At 54.5% G+C, this 16771-nt stretch overlaps 7 protein-coding genes across 7 annotated transcripts; 4 read left to right on the top strand and 3 right to left on the bottom strand.

Annotated features, from left to right (window-relative positions):
- Window positions 1-33: 33 nt before the first annotated feature.
- On the bottom strand, window positions 34-2449 carry B0H65DRAFT_232277 (fimbrin). The gene is made up of 3 exons (XM_062822202.1): window positions 2250-2449; window positions 1968-2178; window positions 34-1829 (listed from the first exon to the last, which is right to left on the bottom strand). Exons 1-3 carry the CDS (start codon window positions 2270-2272, stop codon window positions 132-134), a joined length of 1932 nt encoding a protein of 643 aa, XP_062680661.1. The 5' UTR covers window positions 2273-2449; the 3' UTR covers window positions 34-131.
- Window positions 2450-2960: 511 nt separating this feature from the next.
- On the top strand, window positions 2961-4154 carry B0H65DRAFT_527156 (uncharacterized protein; the record flags this gene model as incomplete). Its single annotated transcript, XM_062828869.1, has 2 exons — window positions 2961-3181; window positions 3250-4154. The coding sequence occupies exon 2, from the start codon at window positions 3279-3281 to the stop codon at window positions 4152-4154; it is 876 nt and encodes a 291-aa protein (XP_062680660.1). The 5' UTR covers window positions 2961-3181; window positions 3250-3278.
- A 202-nt stretch (window positions 4155-4356) lies between these two features.
- On the bottom strand, window positions 4357-7248 carry B0H65DRAFT_527154 (uncharacterized protein). Its single transcript, XM_062828868.1, has 3 exons — window positions 6981-7248; window positions 6623-6907; window positions 4357-6559 (listed from the first exon to the last, which is right to left on the bottom strand). The coding sequence occupies exons 1-3, from the start codon at window positions 7026-7028 to the stop codon at window positions 4682-4684; spliced, it is 2211 nt and encodes a 736-aa protein (XP_062680659.1). The 5' UTR covers window positions 7029-7248; the 3' UTR covers window positions 4357-4681.
- Window positions 7249-7471: 223 nt separating this feature from the next.
- On the top strand, window positions 7472-8986 carry B0H65DRAFT_232245 (uncharacterized protein). Its single transcript, XM_062822201.1, has 3 exons — window positions 7472-8037; window positions 8092-8548; window positions 8614-8986. Exons 1-3 carry the CDS (start codon window positions 7687-7689, stop codon window positions 8796-8798), a joined length of 993 nt encoding a protein of 330 aa, XP_062680658.1. The 5' UTR covers window positions 7472-7686; the 3' UTR covers window positions 8799-8986.
- Window positions 8987-10764: 1778 nt separating this feature from the next.
- On the top strand, window positions 10765-12206 carry B0H65DRAFT_527149 (exoglucanase 3 precursor; the record flags this gene model as incomplete). Its single annotated transcript, XM_062828867.1, has 3 exons — window positions 10765-11209; window positions 11299-11623; window positions 11695-12206. The coding sequence occupies 3 exons, from the start codon at window positions 10765-10767 to the stop codon at window positions 12113-12115; spliced, it is 1191 nt and encodes a 396-aa protein (XP_062680657.1). The 3' UTR covers window positions 12116-12206.
- A 1281-nt stretch (window positions 12207-13487) lies between these two features.
- On the bottom strand, window positions 13488-14199 carry B0H65DRAFT_232233 (uncharacterized protein). The gene is made up of 2 exons (XM_062822200.1): window positions 13880-14199; window positions 13488-13825 (listed from the first exon to the last, which is right to left on the bottom strand). The coding sequence occupies exons 1-2, from the start codon at window positions 13986-13988 to the stop codon at window positions 13644-13646; spliced, it is 291 nt and encodes a 96-aa protein (XP_062680656.1). The 5' UTR covers window positions 13989-14199; the 3' UTR covers window positions 13488-13643.
- A 53-nt stretch (window positions 14200-14252) lies between these two features.
- Window positions 14253-16257, top strand: B0H65DRAFT_469568 (Adaptor complexes medium subunit family-domain-containing protein). The gene is made up of 3 exons (XM_062827017.1): window positions 14253-14407; window positions 14468-14887; window positions 14958-16257. The coding sequence occupies exons 1-3, from the start codon at window positions 14364-14366 to the stop codon at window positions 16204-16206; spliced, it is 1713 nt and encodes a 570-aa protein (XP_062680655.1). The 5' UTR covers window positions 14253-14363; the 3' UTR covers window positions 16207-16257.
- The last annotated feature ends 514 nt before the right edge of the window (window positions 16258-16771 follow it).

The raw sequence follows: 16771 nt of genomic DNA, 5'->3' as shown, positions 1-16771 counted from the left end.
TCATCCCCCGTTATCTCAGGTAAAACCAGTTCATCATTCCCCGTTATGTTATTTACTGCATCTTCTCATAAGTAGCCATCAACGAACCTAGCCCATGTGTTAGTCCGGTCGCGCAAATTGAAGCCTAATAGTCAAAGGAGTAACTTACCGATAAAGGTCGTGACCAAGCGGCTGCGCACCTGGCAGATATCCTCTGGCACCAGCCAGATAGTGGCGCCCATCTTTCTGGCAATGCTGATACTGAGCTTGGCGTTGAGGTAAGCATCATCATCAGTCTTGCCGGGAGTAACCAAGTCGTAATCGACATAGTTGCTCTTCATGCCATTAAGCACATCCAACAGGAAGATACCCGAGCCAATGGCAGGGTCCTTGAACGAGCGGATGCTCGAGTTGCGGCCGCCCTTGCGGCTCATCTCGTTAGCCCATCTGACCATCTCCGCATCCGTGATCTCACGCTTGCCGAGGCGCTGAGCCAGACCGTGCAGGGTAAGGGTGATGTCCTTGCGCATCAGCTGCCAGACGAGACCCAGTGTCAAGGTGCGCTGACCATCAGTGATATCGGCACCCTGGATACCGACCAGGGAGAAGCCGTTCTGCTTACCCAGCTCGATCGCATAGTTGGTGTTCTCGACGGCCTTGAAGCGCAGCATCTCACCGCCATGCGCGGGAGCCTTGTTGACGTGGCGCCAGTTGACGGATCCCTTAATAACCTTGTCATATGCTTGTAGGAGAACGCTACCGTCGCGGAGATCGTCGAAGAAGGACTGAACGGCGGGGTTGACGTCCAAGCTGTTGAGCCACAGGGTGAACACACGGGCCTCGCGCTCGCCTTCAGCATCAAAGTCCTCAACCTCGAGCTTCTCCTCCTCAGTAATAGGGTCGAGGGCAGGATGTGTGTTGAAGAGGTTGGCAACGAAAGCGAGGTTGAGCTTGGGGTTACCGGCAACGAGCGAAGAGGGAGAAAGGAACTTGCGGCAACCGAGCTTGTCGGCGTTCTGGAGAACCTCCTCAGCCCGCTGATGGAGGTCGCGCGTCTGCAGAGGCGCCCGCGTGCAGCCGTACTCGGAACCGATCTGAGCGAGAAGGACGGTGTAGTTCTCGGCATCCTTGACGTCGGACGAGAAGTTGGCTACCCTCCTGGGCCAGCCGGCGGCCTTGAGGTGGTAGTTGAACCAGCGGAGGAGAATCTGCTCAGGAGGGAGTCTGAGGAACTGCTCGAGGGTCTCGTCCTCCTCGAGAAGGCGGTAGAGCTCGGGGTGGAGCTTGATATCGATCTTGCTGAGCAAGCCCCTGCGGATAATCTGCCACATAAGGCCCAGGATAAGATGCTCCTTGACCTCAATGATATCAGAGCTACCAATGTTGACGACCGAGCAACCAATACCCTTTGCCGACTCAATAACAATGTTGTTGTTTTCTGTCATCTGGAACGCATTGAGGTTCTTGGTCTTCTTGCCGGGCATGTTTAGTACACGCTCATCGATGGTGTCGGGAACGCTGTCGTTGATGAGCTTGGCCAAGACCAAACCATCCTTGCACTCGTCGAACATCTCGAAAGTGTCGGTCGGGAAGGGCAGGCGGTTGCCGATGTCGCGGTCGCCCGCAAGGACGGCGTTGATGTGGCGCGTGAATTCGGTACGTTCATCTTCGTTGATGGTGTGGGTGATGTTAGCGTTCGAGCCTTGGACGAAGATCTTGCCGGCGCCACCGATAGATGGCTTCGAGGCGTGACTAGGAGTAGCGCCTCCCGTCCGCTGGGCGATGACAGAAGCGGGGGTCGAGGGAGCAGCGGCGGCGCTGCCGGGACCTTCGCGGAGCTTGGCGACGAGCTAGAGAGTCGAGTTTGTCAGCCAAATCTTCGATGAGCGGTATTATATTGAATGCGACCTGGGTGGCCTTCAACATGTGGTGGTGATGCGACCCCTCTCGACTGTTGCGGGGGAGCTTGGAGGAAGGCTTCGGCTTACCCCAACGTAATCTTCGAGTTCTACACGGCGCGAGGCGTCAAGACCGACGTCTTTGAGGGCTGCGCGGACGGCATCGTAGGGCTGGCGCTCGCTGGCCTGGGTGGCCTTGATGGCGGTGGTCTCGTCAATGTACCCCTTATCGTCTACGTCGAGCTTGCGGAAGGCATCGGCCAACCCGAAGATGTCGCTCTGTTGTAGTTGAGGGAATTTCCTAGTTCCATTAGCTATATTCTGCTATTGCGCACGTCGTCTGTAGCTTTTGGAGGCTCGCCATGTTCTTACTTCTGGATCTTGAGGACATTCATGATTGCGGATGGTGATGTCAAAAAGGGGTCGGTCGGGAATCACTCCTCTTGGTGATAAATGGCGTGATATCCGGCGGGAACCGTGGTAAGAGAGAAACCCTCTATTAACAAAAGTAATGAAGACGCCCAATGCGGTCGTCAGTATTAGATTATTTTCCTAATCGGTGTAGTGTAGGCGGTGCTGGTGATGACGGGATGGTCTGGCGGAAAAGGGGAGTGGATGTTATTTGTATGAATGCCTGGGCCAGCCGGAGTTCTTGCTGTTAACCATCAATGAAGTGCCTTGTTCCTCCTCCCGTTCCATGCGTCGTCGGCCGAAGAAGCGAAGCTCAAAAGAGCATGGCCGCTACAGGCGTCAAGGAACGGCTGGCGGGGGCGGGGACGCCATCGCAATTGAGACAAGCACTAACAGCAGGTCCCAGAAGCAGCCTGATGTAATCGCCCAGCTTTTGCCCAGAAAGGGAGCTGCGTAACGCCCTCGCGGCCCAATCAGCCATGCTTCAGGCAGCCAGCCCAGCGATAACCCTGGCGACTTTTTCCACTTGCATGGGAACCCTGAAACCACCGCCAGGCTTCCGTTTGGGTTGGGAGTTCTGTTAAGCCTGAACTTGTGCGGGACTCACAATGATACCTCGGCTCCACGTATGCATGGGTGGATCACTGCGACCCGACCCCTGAGCGCCAGGACCCTGTACCTCACTAACAGTCCGTAGAGAATTTTACTTCCCTTTTCTTCCATTCGCATCCTCGGGATAACCTCACGTCTGTCTAAGCCACAACAACCCGAAACCTTTTCAGCAAATCACTGGGGTTTTACGACAACTTGAAACCCGGGATTACGACGCCTCTAAACGCGCGTTGCTTCAACAAGTGATAATCACAAAGTCACTATCTCACTTCTTTCCCAAGGTAAGTCACCATATCTCATCCCATACTCACTGTGCCTCATCAGTGATCACTCACTAACGCCCTACCAGATATCATTAAACCCACACCCACCACCAAAATGTCCGTCTGCAAAGCCTGCGAGGAACCTCTCTACCTCGAAGTCGGCCCCGACTACGACCTAGACCAGGACTCCGACGACGACGACAACATGGATAACGGCGGCCCCTCCTCCTCCTCTCACCCATCAGGCCAACCAAGCCAACCCCAACAAATCCCCGACGACCTCGTCCTCCCCTGCAACTGCCACTACCACTGGCAATGCCTAATGGACCTCTCCTCTTCCGTGGCCCTCTCCCTCCGCTGTCCCTCTTGCAACACCTACCTCCCTACCAACTCCTCTTCTTCTTCATCTAACCAACCTTCGGTGCCCATAAGCGCAACAAACCCCATCCTCCCCACCTCCTCCGGCCTCGCAATCCTCACCCAATACCACAACGAAGGCGGGCTTCAGTCCTCCCTCGACATCTTACCTGCCCTAACCGAAGAAGCCTACCTCTCCTCTAACCCGTCGGCCAGGCCGGCGAGGGCGATGCACACCATGGCCTCTGAAGGCGATTTCGCGGGGATCATCGAGCTGTTGACGGACGTTGCCGCTTCAGAAGATGAGGAAACCACCATCACACCAAGCGAACTCCTCACCTTCCGCGACCCGCTGAACGAGGGGAAGACGGCGTTGCATTTGGCCGTGGAGAATGGAAGAGAGGAGGTGTTTTGGTTGTTGCTTTGGTTGGGCAGTGGACTGCCGACCGAGGTGTTCCCGGCTGAGGTGGTGCAGGTTGCTAATGGGGTTGGGGTGGGGGAGAGGAGGGCGGAGGTGGGTGCGGAGGAGGATGTGAGGTGGGTGAGGGATGAGAGGGGACGGAGTGTGAAGGAGGTTTGTGGAGAGGTTGGGGGGCGGTGGGCGGAGATGGCGGTGGGGGGTTTGTTTGATTAGGGTGTGTAAGGGAAAAGGGATCTGGGGGGGATAATGGGTTGTAGTGTGGATGGGTTGGGAGGGAGGAGTTGTAATGTTGTCTAAAAGGGGTCAGGGTGGTCTAGATAAAAGTTGAGGTGATGAGAAAATAGAGGCTAAAGAAATAAGGGAAAGCCTCGGTCATGAGTCAATGAAATCAATACACGGTATCACAACCCTTCCGGTTCTCTTTTGATATGACATGAATCATGAATTGCTTCCGTAAACCGCCTACCTTGTTGATGTATGTGTATGCCCTACAGAAAAGAATCCTGAACTATGCACGTAATCGTACTCTTACTCGTCATGCCATACCATGCCTGGCGATGCCATCGACTAACTGAACTCCATAAACACCGAGTCCTAGACCGCCAGCTAGACGCCAGAAAAATGCTTCCATCCCAGATGCCATATGCACACTATATAGCCAAACAAACCATGAGCCCATAACAACCACCCATCCCTTCGCATCAAAGCAACAACGACCGGCTGGTCCTAAACCATCCAGATCAATGCAAGAAGCTAGCATTAACACCCCTACGATCCTTCTTGAGCGGGCTAAACTTATCCACCTTCCCAAAAGGATTCTTACTCCCTCCAGCAATATGCACTTTACCCACCATGGTCTTTCCACCGGGCGCCACCACCCTCTTCGCCATCGCCTTCCCCGTGACTGCGGCCACCGCTTTGCCTTTCCCGGGAAGGATACTGGTGTCGACTCGCTCGCCCTCATCGTCGTTATCGAAGAGCGTGGTCTTGCTGGTGTTACCGAGCAGTTTGCGCTTCTTCTTCTTTTGAAGCGGTGCCGCTTGTTGAGAGGCGATGGGCTGCTGCTGCTCGGACTCGGATGTGGGTGCTGATGAGGGCTTGGTTTTGGGCTTGAGTTCGGGTTTCTTGGGGGCCGGTTTGCTGGTTTCTGGCTGGGGCTCGGTCCAAGATTCGCCGTTTTCTTCTGTTGACTTTTCTGACACAGCTTCCGCAGCGCGTGGTACTTTGTTGATCTTCAGTTTCGATACCTTGATCGGACCCTTCTTTGACGCTACCGAGGCTGCGAGCGGTTTTAGGGCCTTGACCTTGCCACGGCCCTTCTTCGCCTTCTCCTCCGGTTTGCTGCTGCTCTCCTCCCCTGCCTCATTTTCTGGCGCACTGCCGCCGGCTTTTTCTATCTGCTCGGTAACCTTTGCCTCGGTTGGTGTATTTCCTGTTGGGCGAAGATGTGCTAAGACGGAGTCATCACCAAGTTCCATGAGGGAATCCTCCGCTGGCGCGGGCGTAGGCTTAGGCGCAGCTTCAGTCTCAGCCGCGCCCTCAGCCACCGCCGGTGCATCCTCGTTGGTCGTTCCGTCTGGGTTCAGCGTCTTGTTGAGGAAAGGCGTGATGGAAAATGTGGACTTTTGGACCATGTCCGATGGGTCGAATCCCCTCTTCTTAAGAGGACGCTTCGGTCTGTCGGCTGCGCCCGGTGTACCAAGGGCCGTTTCCTCCAGCAACGCCTCATCCGCACGTCTCTTCTTGCCCGCAACCTTCGCCGCCGCCTTCTTAGTCGGTATCGTGGTTGTCGTTACCAGCGCCGCCTTTGCTGCCTTCTCTCGGGCCTTTTCCAGATCGGCTTTGCACTTTTTGAGTTCCTCCTTGGCCTCATGAAGTTTGGTCCTGAACTTATCCAGCTTTTCGTCCGTTGCTGCTTGTCGTACTTCGGCCTCGGCGATCGCTTGCTGACTCTCTTTTCGTAACCTCTCCTTATCCTTCTTTTCCTCCGCCAGAGCCTGCTTCAACTCGTCGAATTGTTCCTGTAATGCCGCGAGTTCGTCCTCCGATACGGATTCCTTGGTCTCCTGGTTTTTCGCTTTGCGTTGAGCTGCCCGCTTTTCAGCTGCTAATGCTTTTTCTGTCTCGGCAAGCTTCTCTCTGAGCTGTTCGACCTCTTCCTCCATCTCCGTAGACTTTTCCACTTGAGCCTTCGTCGCCTGTTCCATCTTGGACTTTTCCGAAGCAAACTTCTTTTCCGCCGTCGCTAGTTGTTCTCGAAGGGCCTTGACTTGTTGTTGGGAATCGCCACCCTTTTGTGCTGCCTTTCTCTCCTTGTTGAGTTCCTTTTCGAGTTCGCGGACCTGTTTTCGGAGTTCCTCTTCTTCCTTGGTATATCGCTCCTGCTTTTGAGCGGCCTTTTCCGCAGCGCGCTTCTCATTGGCGAGCTCGACTTCCAGCGTGTTTAGTTGGCGTTCTAGTGCCAACTTTTCGGCGAGGACATCTTTTTGGTGGGACAATTGGGATTTGAGGTGCTCGATTTCGGGCTTGAGGACGGCGACTTCGCGTGTTAGGGCAAGTTTCTCGGATAGGATCTTTGCGGAATCCTGTGATACTGTGCTGAATGCTGCGATTTCCTCCTATCGCATGGTGTTAGCATTGGTCCGACTTTTCCGCGCTAGCATTCATGCACACCGCCCTACCTTAAGGTGAGCGATCTCGCGGATTTGGGCCTGGATCTGCTTCTCCTGTCGGGCGCATTGTTGCTGAATAGACTCTATTAGGTGGCGAGCGTCGTCGGCTTGTTGTATGAGGATCTTGATGCGAATGTCCTTGTGCGCAAGCTGGTCCTTTAGCGTGACGTTATCATCGCGGAGTACCATGCTGCGCAGCTTCATTCGGCGCCCGTCTTCCTCCCTAACCAACAGGTCAGCCTGATGGACAGCCTGTTTGTATCGCATCTCCAGCTCAAACATCCTCTCTGATTTCTGTATCGGGACACATTGTTAGCCAACGAAGGGGGGCGCGCGGACCGGACGTCGAGGGTGGGCTATAATTGACCTGTTCGGGATCCATGTTTACACATGGCGACACGCGTTTGGCAGGCATAGAGATGCAGACGCGCGCAATTATTACTGCAATAGAATAATGCGTAAAGTCAAACGCAATGTAATGTTGACGGTCGCAATCCTGTAATTCGAAACTTGTATATTTTGTTGTCGTGCTTTGGTATGAATTCGGGGTTGATAGTGGTGGTGTGGTTGTTGGGTGGTATTGAAAATGACGAAGTCAAAAGGACGAGAGCAACCTAACAACGGTCAGATTGCCCGCCAAACCTTGAAGTAAACAATGTTCCGGAAGAGGGTTAGCCTTGGTGCGGCCCCACTGAAGAATGGGGAAAGACTGGATGGAAATGGAGCCGCATCCTTGCTGTTGCCAGCCGGCAGCTTGAGCTCCACAGGTGGGAGAGGTACCTGGAGGTACGTACCGGGACACGCATGTCATTTGAGGACACCTTGGACACCTCGATGTTTGGGAGCTGCCCGTGCTGCTGTCCAGTGAGCTGTGTCCACTGTATCCCGTCAGCTAGCTGTACCTTGGGTCGCCAAGCTTAACCTCAGCGACAACCATCACCATCACCATCACCAACCTCGACGACGCCGACGACGACAACGAGGCCACATCGAGAGAATTGGAAGCAATTGGCCGGTCACAATTGCCCACGACAACACTCTTTTGCTCTGGTTAAAATACAAAGCTCGACAAGATGCGCTGGCTGCCCGCCTTCCTGTCGGCGTCGCTGTTCGCGGCCGGATCGTTTGCTGCTAAGAAGTCCTCCGAGGAGCGATTCGCAGAGTTCCACGCCAAACAGACATCCCACGCCCCCGTCAAGCTCAACGATGCCTCCTTCAAGTCTCTCACTGCCGCCCCTCGCGATTATAGCGTCGCCGTTGTCCTGACAGCTCTCGATGCCCGCTACGGCTGCCAGCTCTGCCGCGAATTCCAGCCTGAGTGGGAGCTTCTCTCCAAGAGCTGGGTCAAGGGCGACAAGTCTGGCGAGTCTCGTGTTATTTTTGGTTCTTTGGATTTCGGTGAAGGCAGAGAGACCTTCATGGGTGTATGTGGCTAAGTTCACTCTCGAAGAAACAGAGAAGCTAACAACTTGTAATAGTTCGGCCTCCAAACTGCTCCCGTCCTCTTCTTCTTCCCTCCCACTACCGGTCCCCACGCTGCTGCTAGCCCCGAGCCAATCCGCTATGACTTCACCAATGGACCCGTTCCCGCCGAAATGGTGCACTCCTGGCTTGTCCGCCACCTTGATGGCCGCCCTCATCCTCCCGTCAAGCGACCTGTCGACTACCTCAAGTGGGCTGTGAGCTTCACCATGATTACCGGTAGCTTGACTGCCGTCTACGTCGCCTGGCCTTACGTCGTGCCCGTGATCCAGAACCGCAATGTCTGGGCCGCCTTCACTCTGATTGCTATCCTGCTGTTTACCAGCGGTCACATGTTCAACCAGATTCGCAAGGTCCCCTATGTTGCCAACAACCCGCGCGGTGGTGTGAGCTACTTCGCTGCTGGCTTTCAGAGCCAGTACGGCTTGGAGACACAGATTGTTGCTGCTTTGTGTAAGTTCTCGTGAGCTCTCCTATCCGTCTGCCTTCGGGATCGCTGACTTTGGATGATTTATTAGACGGTCTTCTTTCCTTTGCGGTCATCTCCTTGGCCGTCAAGGTGCCCAGGATTGCCGATCCCAGGTCCCAGGTTATCACAGTCTGGGCTTGGAGCGGCGTTATCCTGCTTGTGTACAGCTTCCTCCTGAGCATCTTCCGTGTCAAGAACGCTGGCTACCCATTTTACCTGCCGCCATTTATGTAAGGCGGCAGCGAGTGATGAGGCAGTATAAACGATACATCCTGCCAAGATCTATATCGCCAGGCTTGCAGAGCTAAACACACATTTTTAGGCGGGTTTTGCTTCAACGGCCATTGTTAGTTGTAAAATAGAGCTATTGCTTCTGAGAGGAATAGGAAAACAAAAGGAATAGAGCCACTCGAGTCACACAAAAGCATTGACGCAAGAGACAGAGTTTATAAAGACTTCATAAAGCCCCTGTCGGATTCTGTGTCTGCTAACGGGTTGAGAGATGCAACTGGCGGCAATATTTTGTTCCTTCTCCGGCCCTTCGTCTCTCACATCTGACAATACAATCAACAGCCAAGTCTCGCTCCGTGCCTGACACTCAGTCCCCCATTAACAGTCATCACGTCGTGCTTCAAGCAATGGAAAGTTGGGATGTGACAAGAGAGAACGACATGTTGAGCCGTCCAGTCGTTTTAGCCGAACCGGCGAGGGAGGAAGAGAGTAAGTATTATACTTCGGACGTAACGTACCGGGCGGCATGTTTACCCCAGCTTTTCAACTCGTAGATTCCGTCGCGCCTCACGACTGGTGACTGTGCCGGCTAATAAGCCGCGGCTTAATGAGAGGCACTTTATACCCAACAGCGAATGGCAAGCAACATATCCCGTCTTCAGATCATGGGATTGCGGATCATCCATATCGAGGGCGATTTATCCAACAACGACCACTTGGCGACTTGACCAATTCGATCCGGAGGACCCTTCGGTGGCCATCTTACATCTCCAGGGCAAGACAGCAATTCTCATCATAAGAAAGCCTAGACTCAAGAATTTGAGTGTTTCTATACCATCCATTGTAGAGAACCGCCACTCCTAACCGTTGTGCTACTCGGGAGTCGGGGGTGGCATTTCCCCAGACCATCAAGCTCGGCATTTGTCAAAGAACCGTAAACATTTACCGATGGCAGAACCACGGTGCTTCTTCGAGAGGTAGGGTACAACTCTGATGTCACTTGAGCTATTGCCTTCAAACGTTCATCACAGAGCTATGCGTGGTGGTTGAGTACCATAACAAGACCAACAAGGCTTCTCCGTCTCCAACTTAATGCACGGATGTAGAAGCCTTAGGCCGAGGCCGTAGCCCCTCCAATACAGAAGTTTAAAATTCACGGAGCCTCAGCTGGCTCGCAATATCTACCTTTTTTCCGCAAATCCCAGGAAGGTTGTCTGACTGCACGAGATCTTCAAGACACCCTAGACCAAGGGGCCGCCATCCGAAAGGACCTACACACCCACCACAAGACGTGCATGAAGGAGTCTAGACTGCCTTTCCATATTGGGTTTCCTTCTCTAGAAACGCCGCCGCCTCCTCCTCTTCCTCAAGACACTCAACTTCCCCACACTTTCTCAGGAACCAATCGCCAATCCCATGCTCGGTCCGAGCAATGGTTCGACTGAGAAGGCAAGAGATTAAAGTCAAGTGCTATATGAACAAAAGTGGGCATGGGACCTGAAGAGCGTAGCTTCCTCCGTCCACTGAAGAGCTGTAAACAGTTGAGGCGACTCTCAAAACCCTGCATGAGATGTATCCATGCGAATGTGCTTGGTCAAGGTGGACTCCTCAAAGTGACGACCTCGGAAGTTCCAGGCCGAGAAGATCTCGCGTGTGACGGGCCTGCCTTCCTGATTGCCATGCTGTGTTATTGTTCATCTCGAACCGCCCTCAGGGAGGATGGGAGGCGAGGCGAAATCGGCACGACTAGGTGGAGGAAAGATGATAAGTGTGTATGGCTCAACCTGGTTAACCAGAAGACAGACAACCGGGACAGTATGCCGAACGAGGAAGGGAACTCATCAGTATAAAGACCACAAAGCACCTCCCCGCTTCTGATCCTGCCATTCCCAACTTCTTCATCTCCCCCCATCATCATCACACTCAAGCAGTCAGTCTCTGGTTCGTGCCCCTCCTCCCCTGTTTCACGATGAAGTTCTCCAACTCCGCCGCGTTGGCCTTTGCCGCCACCGCCATCGCCGCCCCTTCCACCCCTACCTCGCAGGAGAAGCCGCGCGCCGTCCAGGCCGGCTGCGCCTCAGCCGTCACCCTCGACGCCAGCACCAACGTGTGGAAGAAGTACACGCTCCACGCCAACAAGTTCTACCGGGCCGAGGTCGAGGCGGCCGTCGCGGCCATCTCGGACTCGAGCCTGGCGGCAAAGGCTGCCAAGGTGGCCGACGTCGGCAGCTTCCTCTGGCTGGACACGATCGAGAACATTGGCAAGCTGGAGCCGGCGCTCGAGGACGTTCCCTGCGACCACATCCTGGGCTTGGTCATTTACGACTTGCCCGGCCGTGACTGCGCTGCCAAGGCCTCCAACGGCGAGTTGAAGGCTGGCGAGCTCAGCCGGTATAAAACTGAGTATATCGATGGTGAGTCTTTCTTTGTCTGATGACCCGCCCGCCCCATGGTATCCCAGAAAGAAAGAAAAGGGGCTAACAAACCACTCCCATCAAAACAGCCATCGTCAAGATCCTCAAGGCGCACCCCAAGATCGCCTTCGCGCTCGTCATCGAGCCCGACTCGCTTCCCAACCTCGTCACCAACTCGGACCTGCAGACCTGCAAGGACTCCGCGTCCGGCTACCGCGACGGCGTCGCCTACGCCCTCAGGAACCTCAACCTCCCCAACGTCGTCATGTACATCGACGCGGGCCACGGCGGCTGGCTCGGCTGGGACGCCAACCTCAAGCCCGGAGCGCAGGAGTTGGCCAAGGCCTACAAGGCCGCGGGATCCCCTAAGCAGGTCCGCGGTTTCGCCACCAACGTTGCTGGCTGGAACCAATGGTATGTTCACCACATCTCGTGGGACTAAAAGAAGAAGAAGAAAGGTTGCTGATGATAGTATCGTAAAACAGGGACCTCTCCCCAGGCGAATTCTCCAAAGCCTCCGACGCCAAATACAACAAGTGCCAAAACGAGAAGCTGTACCTTGACAACTTTGGTCCGGCCCTCAAGTCCGCGGGCATGCCCAACCACGCCATCATCGACACGGGCCGCAACGGCGTCTCCGGCTTGCGCCAGGAGTGGGGCAACTGGTGCAACGTCAACGGCGCCGGCTTCGGCGTTCGCCCGACTTCTACCACGGGCCACGACCTCGCTGACGCTTTCGTCTGGGTCAAGCCCGGCGGCGAGTCTGATGGTACCAGCGATAGCAGCGCAACTAGGTACGATAGCTTTTGCGGAAAGAGCGATGCGTATCAGCCTAGTCCCGAAGCCGGGACGTGGAACCAGGATTACTTTGAGATGCTGTTGAAGAATGCTAAGCCTTCTTTCTGAGAGGGAGGGGGAGAGGGAGAAGAGGTTTGGGTAGGGGGTTGAAAGCAGGGTGGCAGGAAAGTGGGAGAAAGGAAGCTGGGTTTGTCCTTGGAAATGAGAAGCAACTTGGATAACCAAAAATTTGGTACTGTACCGGTTTCTCCTAGGATTTGCTTTTTGTTCCCTCTCATAGTCAAGACTAGAGAAACAATGTCCAGCTAGTCATTGCGTGCATAACGATTGCCCTTTTGCTCCATGGAATATTTCACGACCTCGTCCTGGGCTATAAACGGACATCTCCTTCTGATATGTGTTAAAGGCCGGAACCATGGCTTACTCCCCGAGTGTCCTTCCAGCCATGGTTGCTTCGTTGTCGATATCAAAGTGATGTTCAGGGTCCCTGGGAGTCGTCAGCTGAATACATCTCCACTCTCAGGCCCGCTTGCCACGTGTGGTTTGAAGCCAAGTTTGGGTCGATGAAGCCTGGTCCCTGTTGTCATCCACACCATAAGCGCGGAAGTCGTGGTGGAGATGTCACCTTTGTCTCACTTCCCGATTGACTACCTACTGAGTTCTCTTTCGTGCCAGACTGGAGGCGAGCTGTTGGTACGTGTTGGAGCCGGAAGAGAAAACCTTGCAAAAGGAACGTGTAAAGTGACGGGTTGGGAAAGGAAATAGCAGATAAACATGAAGACGTGCGCGGGATACTACGCGCTTATAAACATTGTTAACATGTTAACTGGGTATCTCACAAAACAACAATAACACGAGCGTGAAAGAAGAAGGGACGCGCGCAGATCGCAAAAATGGGGCTCACCAAGACAGGTACTGCAAACCTCACAAAAAGGAAAGAGCGAAAAAAAAAGATTGTTCGGATGGCTGGCCGATTGGTAACCACAGGGACCACCCTACTGATACCAATCACCCCAGAGGTTCACAACTGTTACTACGGTAGCCCGAGCGAGACTAGATGGGCGGCCGAAACCCCCGGGCACCCGAAGGTGCAGGCCTGGGCAAATATTGAGTAAACAGCCGCCACCATGGGAATCGAACCCATGGCCTTTCGAGCAGGTTGTGGTGAGCTGTGCGCATCACCAAGTCCCACTCGGCCAACCACCCTGTTGACAAACAAGCTCGAAGACCCTCCTTATAAGGTCCCCCCTCTGCCGTCCCGTCTTACTATGGCACGGGCCCCAGGCAGCGACCGTTTCCGAACGGGCTACCGGGTGCTCCGTTAAGACCTCCTTTCCCGACGGTCGAACGGTCGAACAGGTGATGACGCCGATGGTGCACAAACGAAACAACCGCCCAGCAGAGCAAGTATGGCCAACATGGTATCATTTGCTAGAAATTCCTTGTCGTTCAGTCCAGCAACTCTTCGGGCCATAATGAATCTCGGCTGTAATGTGGCAGTTGACTGACACTGTCGCCTTAGTCCCTTATAGACCAAACCGTGTGGGAGGCTCTTGTTCACCCGGCAGAAGGCATCACACAGTGGGCTGCTCCGCGCTGGTCATTTCAAGTACAGGCTCTGGGCCTTCCAATCACCTCACTTGAACAGTCTGTACAAGCCCAGATAGGCCATGCCACATGAGAGACCGGTGATGGCCCATCTCCTACTCCTCATACCAAAGAAGGACTTGCTGGCCAGGATCTCGGCTTGGGCCTTGGTGAGCTGGGAGTGACCGGAGTAGTAGCTGTATGCGGCAAGACCAAGGAAAGCACTTCCACCTAGAGAGATTGTTAGCTTCTGAAGTTTCCAAGTATGAATACAGGAGTTCTCACCAATGATCCGGCAGGGAAGGCAGTCATCACCACGGTCCTGCTTGAGGATGTCCTGGAGCTTCTCAGGCCTGTCCAGGGTGTGAAGCGGGGGAATGTTGTCTTTGGCCATGGCTAATGACTCGACTGAGAGTTGAACGAGTGTGCTGACTCCGTCTAATGATCCCCTCGGTATTATTGACACCCCTGATGAGAGCACCCGGAGACGTGGAGTGAACAGTGGAGCTTGTTGGAGAGAGATCTGCCGTTGTCCACCGCCCACGCCGTTGACTTAGTCAAGCCTTGGCAAGGCAGTGAGAGCATGGGCCACCTGTTGTTGCGGGTTCGCATTGCGTCAGTGCTTCTGACAGTGACAGCGCTGGCACTGTCCCTGCCCATCGCTGATTGCCCAACTGCAACCCACAAGCCAGAGGACCACCATCACCGAACCCCTCCTGTTATCAAACTTAACCCTCGAGGTTCTCGTCTTTCTTCTTTTTCTTTCACCATGAACGGTGTCATCGAGGCCCTCCACATTTTCGACGAGCACAAGTAAAGCTGCACCCTTGAGACAGAGCAATGGAAAATACAAAAGCTAATTCCCAACTCCAGCAGCCCCATCCTGTCGCATACATACACATCGCGTCCGCTGTCGCCGTCGTACTTGCTGCCCCTCTATCTCGAACATGCCGCCCCGAGGCCGAACTTGATATACCTCCCTAATACCAACCCACCAACGCTCGTCTTCAGCCTCAAACATGCCAACCTTCTCTTTCTCCTAACAACTTCTTCAGAGGTCGAGCCGCTGCTCGTTCTCGAGTTCCTCCACCGTATCGTCGATTCTTTCGAAGAGTTCCTGGGCACCCCATTACTGGCCCACAAGATCGAGAGCAACTACGATGTCGTAGCCCAGCTTCTCACAGAGATGTGCGATGCCGGCACCATCAATACAACAGAACCCAATGCGCTGCGCGACTTGGTTGAGGTGGAAGGCTTCATGGGGAAGCTCCTCGGGAACTTGAACCTCCCCACGTATGATCATCCATTACCCGTTATGGACAAAACAAAACAAACCCCCTGACTGACTTGCGCATCTCTCCAGAAAACCTACCTTCTCCAACCCAAGCCCAGCTTCTCTCCTCGCCCAGCAGAACACTTTGGCCCTCCCCTGGCGCCGAAACAACGTGCGACACACCCAAAACGAGCTCTACGCCGACGTAATCGAAACCCTCTCTGTCACCCTCGCCCCATCCGGCCGACCTCTCGCCGCCTTCGCGAACGGCACAATCGCCTTCACCTCCAAGGTCTCTGGAGTGCCCGACATAGTCGTTACTCTAACCGGTCCGACCGGCAAGCACAACCTCGGCAGCATCATTGACCTACCTGTCTTCCACCCCTGCGTGCGCCTCGCAAAATGGCGCGAACAACCCGGCGTTCTCAGCTTCATCCCTCCCGACGGCCGCTTCACGCTAGCCGGTTACGAAGTCGACCTCCTCCCGCTGGGCGCCCGAAACCTAGGCAACATGAGCGCCCCAGCAAACAACCTCAAGCTCCCCGTCAGTCTCGAGATCAAGACCTGTCTCGGTCCCACCGGCTCCGACTTTGAAGTCCGCCTCACCGTCAACAGGATCCCAGGTACTGGTGGCGGCGGCGGCGGCGGTAGTGGCTCATCATCCAACTACCCGCTCTCCTCAGCCAGCGGCGTCGGTCGTGGCATGGGAGGCGGTCCCCAACCCGGCACGCCCGCCTTCCCCACGCTTCAAGACCTCAAAGTCACGGTGCCCCTGCCGGCGGACGTGCGCAACCTCGCCGAGATCCGCACCGCCAAGGGTGACGCCACATACAACCCCGGCGACCGTTTCCTCGAGTGGACTATTCCCAACAAAGACGTGGCCGCTGGCTTTGCCTCCCACTTTGCCCTCCGCTGCACCGTCGTCGGCCAGTCTTCTGCTGGCGAAGACGAAGACGACAACGACGATCCCACCGGTTTCGGCTTCAACACCTCCTCCGTTGGAGGCCGCGACTGGTCCTACGACGCCGGTGAACCAGCACCTTACCAGAGCGCTAGCGATTTGCTGTCCAGCGGTAGTGGTAGCAAACAACTAACAGCTGAGCAAGAAAAAGAGGAAAAAGAGCGGAGGGACGGGAAACTGGCGCAGCAGAACAAGATCCTGATGCCCAGCTCGGCGAGCGTGAGCTTTGCGGTCAAGGGGTGGACGGCGAGCGGGATCAAGGTGGAGAGCATCGTGCTGGATCCGAGGAGGAGTAAAGGACTGGCGGAGACGGTGAGGCCGTTTAAGGGGGTCAAGTATTTGACTGTGAGTAAGGGGGGTGTGGAGATTAGATGTTGATGTCTGAAGGATGAGGAGTGGGGAGTGAGTGGGTGTAGATTTCGGTTTGGGGCAAAGGGGAAGAGGGGGGGGGGGGGGGGGGATAATCAAAGTGTGTTGTTGTGGTGGTGAACGAGTAGATGTTTATGAGCATGTCTTCAAGATGGTGGTGGTGAAGAAGCATTGATTATCGTGGGATGTCTTCCCTTGTGTGTATAGACGCTATCTACCGGCATATGGACGTCTCTTTCTTCTAAAGACAAAACATTATTCCTTCTTGGAAAAATTCATACCTGCAGTGTTGATTCTGATAATTGGTTTGTTATTTTCGTTGATTTAGCCTCGCTCACAACTCCTGTTATTAGGTAGTTTGAATGAACACTCACTCACCAATCAAACATGAAGTCTCAGTCAGTCAGTCAGCAAAGGTCAGCCAGTAAAGAGTGACTATATAACTTTGCTACATACATACTTTCCAAGTTCACTCTACGAGTTATGATGGTCCGTCTTCGGTACCGGTATTTAACATTCCTCTCTCTTTCTCTTTGCCGTCTGGGGCTGCTGCTTCTCATTATCGAACTAGAGA

This window comes from Neurospora tetraspora (assembly GCF_033439725.1).
Source record: "Neurospora tetraspora strain CBS 560.94 chromosome Unknown B0H65scaffold_5, whole genome shotgun sequence".
NCBI lineage: Eukaryota > Fungi > Ascomycota > Sordariomycetes > Sordariales > Sordariaceae > Neurospora > Neurospora tetraspora.
Note: the sequence above shows the minus strand (reverse complement) of the source record. Positions and strands in the feature narration are given on the sequence as shown.

Excerpts from the sequence above, each read along its gene's own strand:
- B0H65DRAFT_232245 (XM_062822201.1), top strand. The coding sequence starts at position 7,687 with ATGCGCTGGCTGCCCGCCTTCCTGTCGGCGTCGCTGTTCGCGGCCGGA. Across the intron at positions 8,038-8,091 it reads GCAGAGAGACCTTCATGGGT|TTCGGCCTCCAAACTGCTCC; the intron begins GTATGTGGCTAA and ends AACTTGTAATAG. Across the intron at positions 8,549-8,613 it reads ACAGATTGTTGCTGCTTTGT|ACGGTCTTCTTTCCTTTGCG; the intron begins GTAAGTTCTCGT and ends ATGATTTATTAG.
- B0H65DRAFT_527154 (XM_062828868.1), bottom strand. The coding sequence starts at position 7,028 with ATGCCTGCCAAACGCGTGTCGCCATGTGTAAACATGGATCCCGAACAG. Across the intron at positions 6,908-6,980 it reads TAAACATGGATCCCGAACAG|AAATCAGAGAGGATGTTTGA; the intron begins GTCAATTATAGC and ends GTCCCGATACAG. Across the intron at positions 6,560-6,622 it reads GCGAGATCGCTCACCTTAAG|GAGGAAATCGCAGCATTCAG; the intron begins GTAGGGCGGTGT and ends ACCATGCGATAG.
- B0H65DRAFT_232233 (XM_062822200.1), bottom strand. The coding sequence starts at position 13,988 with ATGGCCAAAGACAACATTCCCCCGCTTCACACCCTGGACAGGCCTGAG. Across the intron at positions 13,826-13,879 it reads CCTTCCCTGCCGGATCATTG|GTGGAAGTGCTTTCCTTGGT; the intron begins GTGAGAACTCCT and ends CAATCTCTCTAG.
- B0H65DRAFT_232277 (XM_062822202.1), bottom strand. The coding sequence starts at position 2,272 with ATGAATGTCCTCAAGATCCAGAA. Across the intron at positions 2,179-2,249 it reads AATGTCCTCAAGATCCAGAA|GAAATTCCCTCAACTACAAC; the intron begins GTAAGAACATGG and ends TAATGGAACTAG. Across the intron at positions 1,830-1,967 it reads AACTCGAAGATTACGTTGGG|CTCGTCGCCAAGCTCCGCGA; the intron begins GTAAGCCGAAGC and ends TCGACTCTCTAG.
- B0H65DRAFT_469568 (XM_062827017.1), top strand. The coding sequence starts at position 14,364 with ATGAACGGTGTCATCGAGGCCCTCCACATTTTCGACGAGCACAA. Across the intron at positions 14,408-14,467 it reads CACATTTTCGACGAGCACAA|CAGCCCCATCCTGTCGCATA; the intron begins GTAAAGCTGCAC and ends TCCCAACTCCAG. Across the intron at positions 14,888-14,957 it reads GGGAACTTGAACCTCCCCAC|AAAACCTACCTTCTCCAACC; the intron begins GTATGATCATCC and ends GCATCTCTCCAG.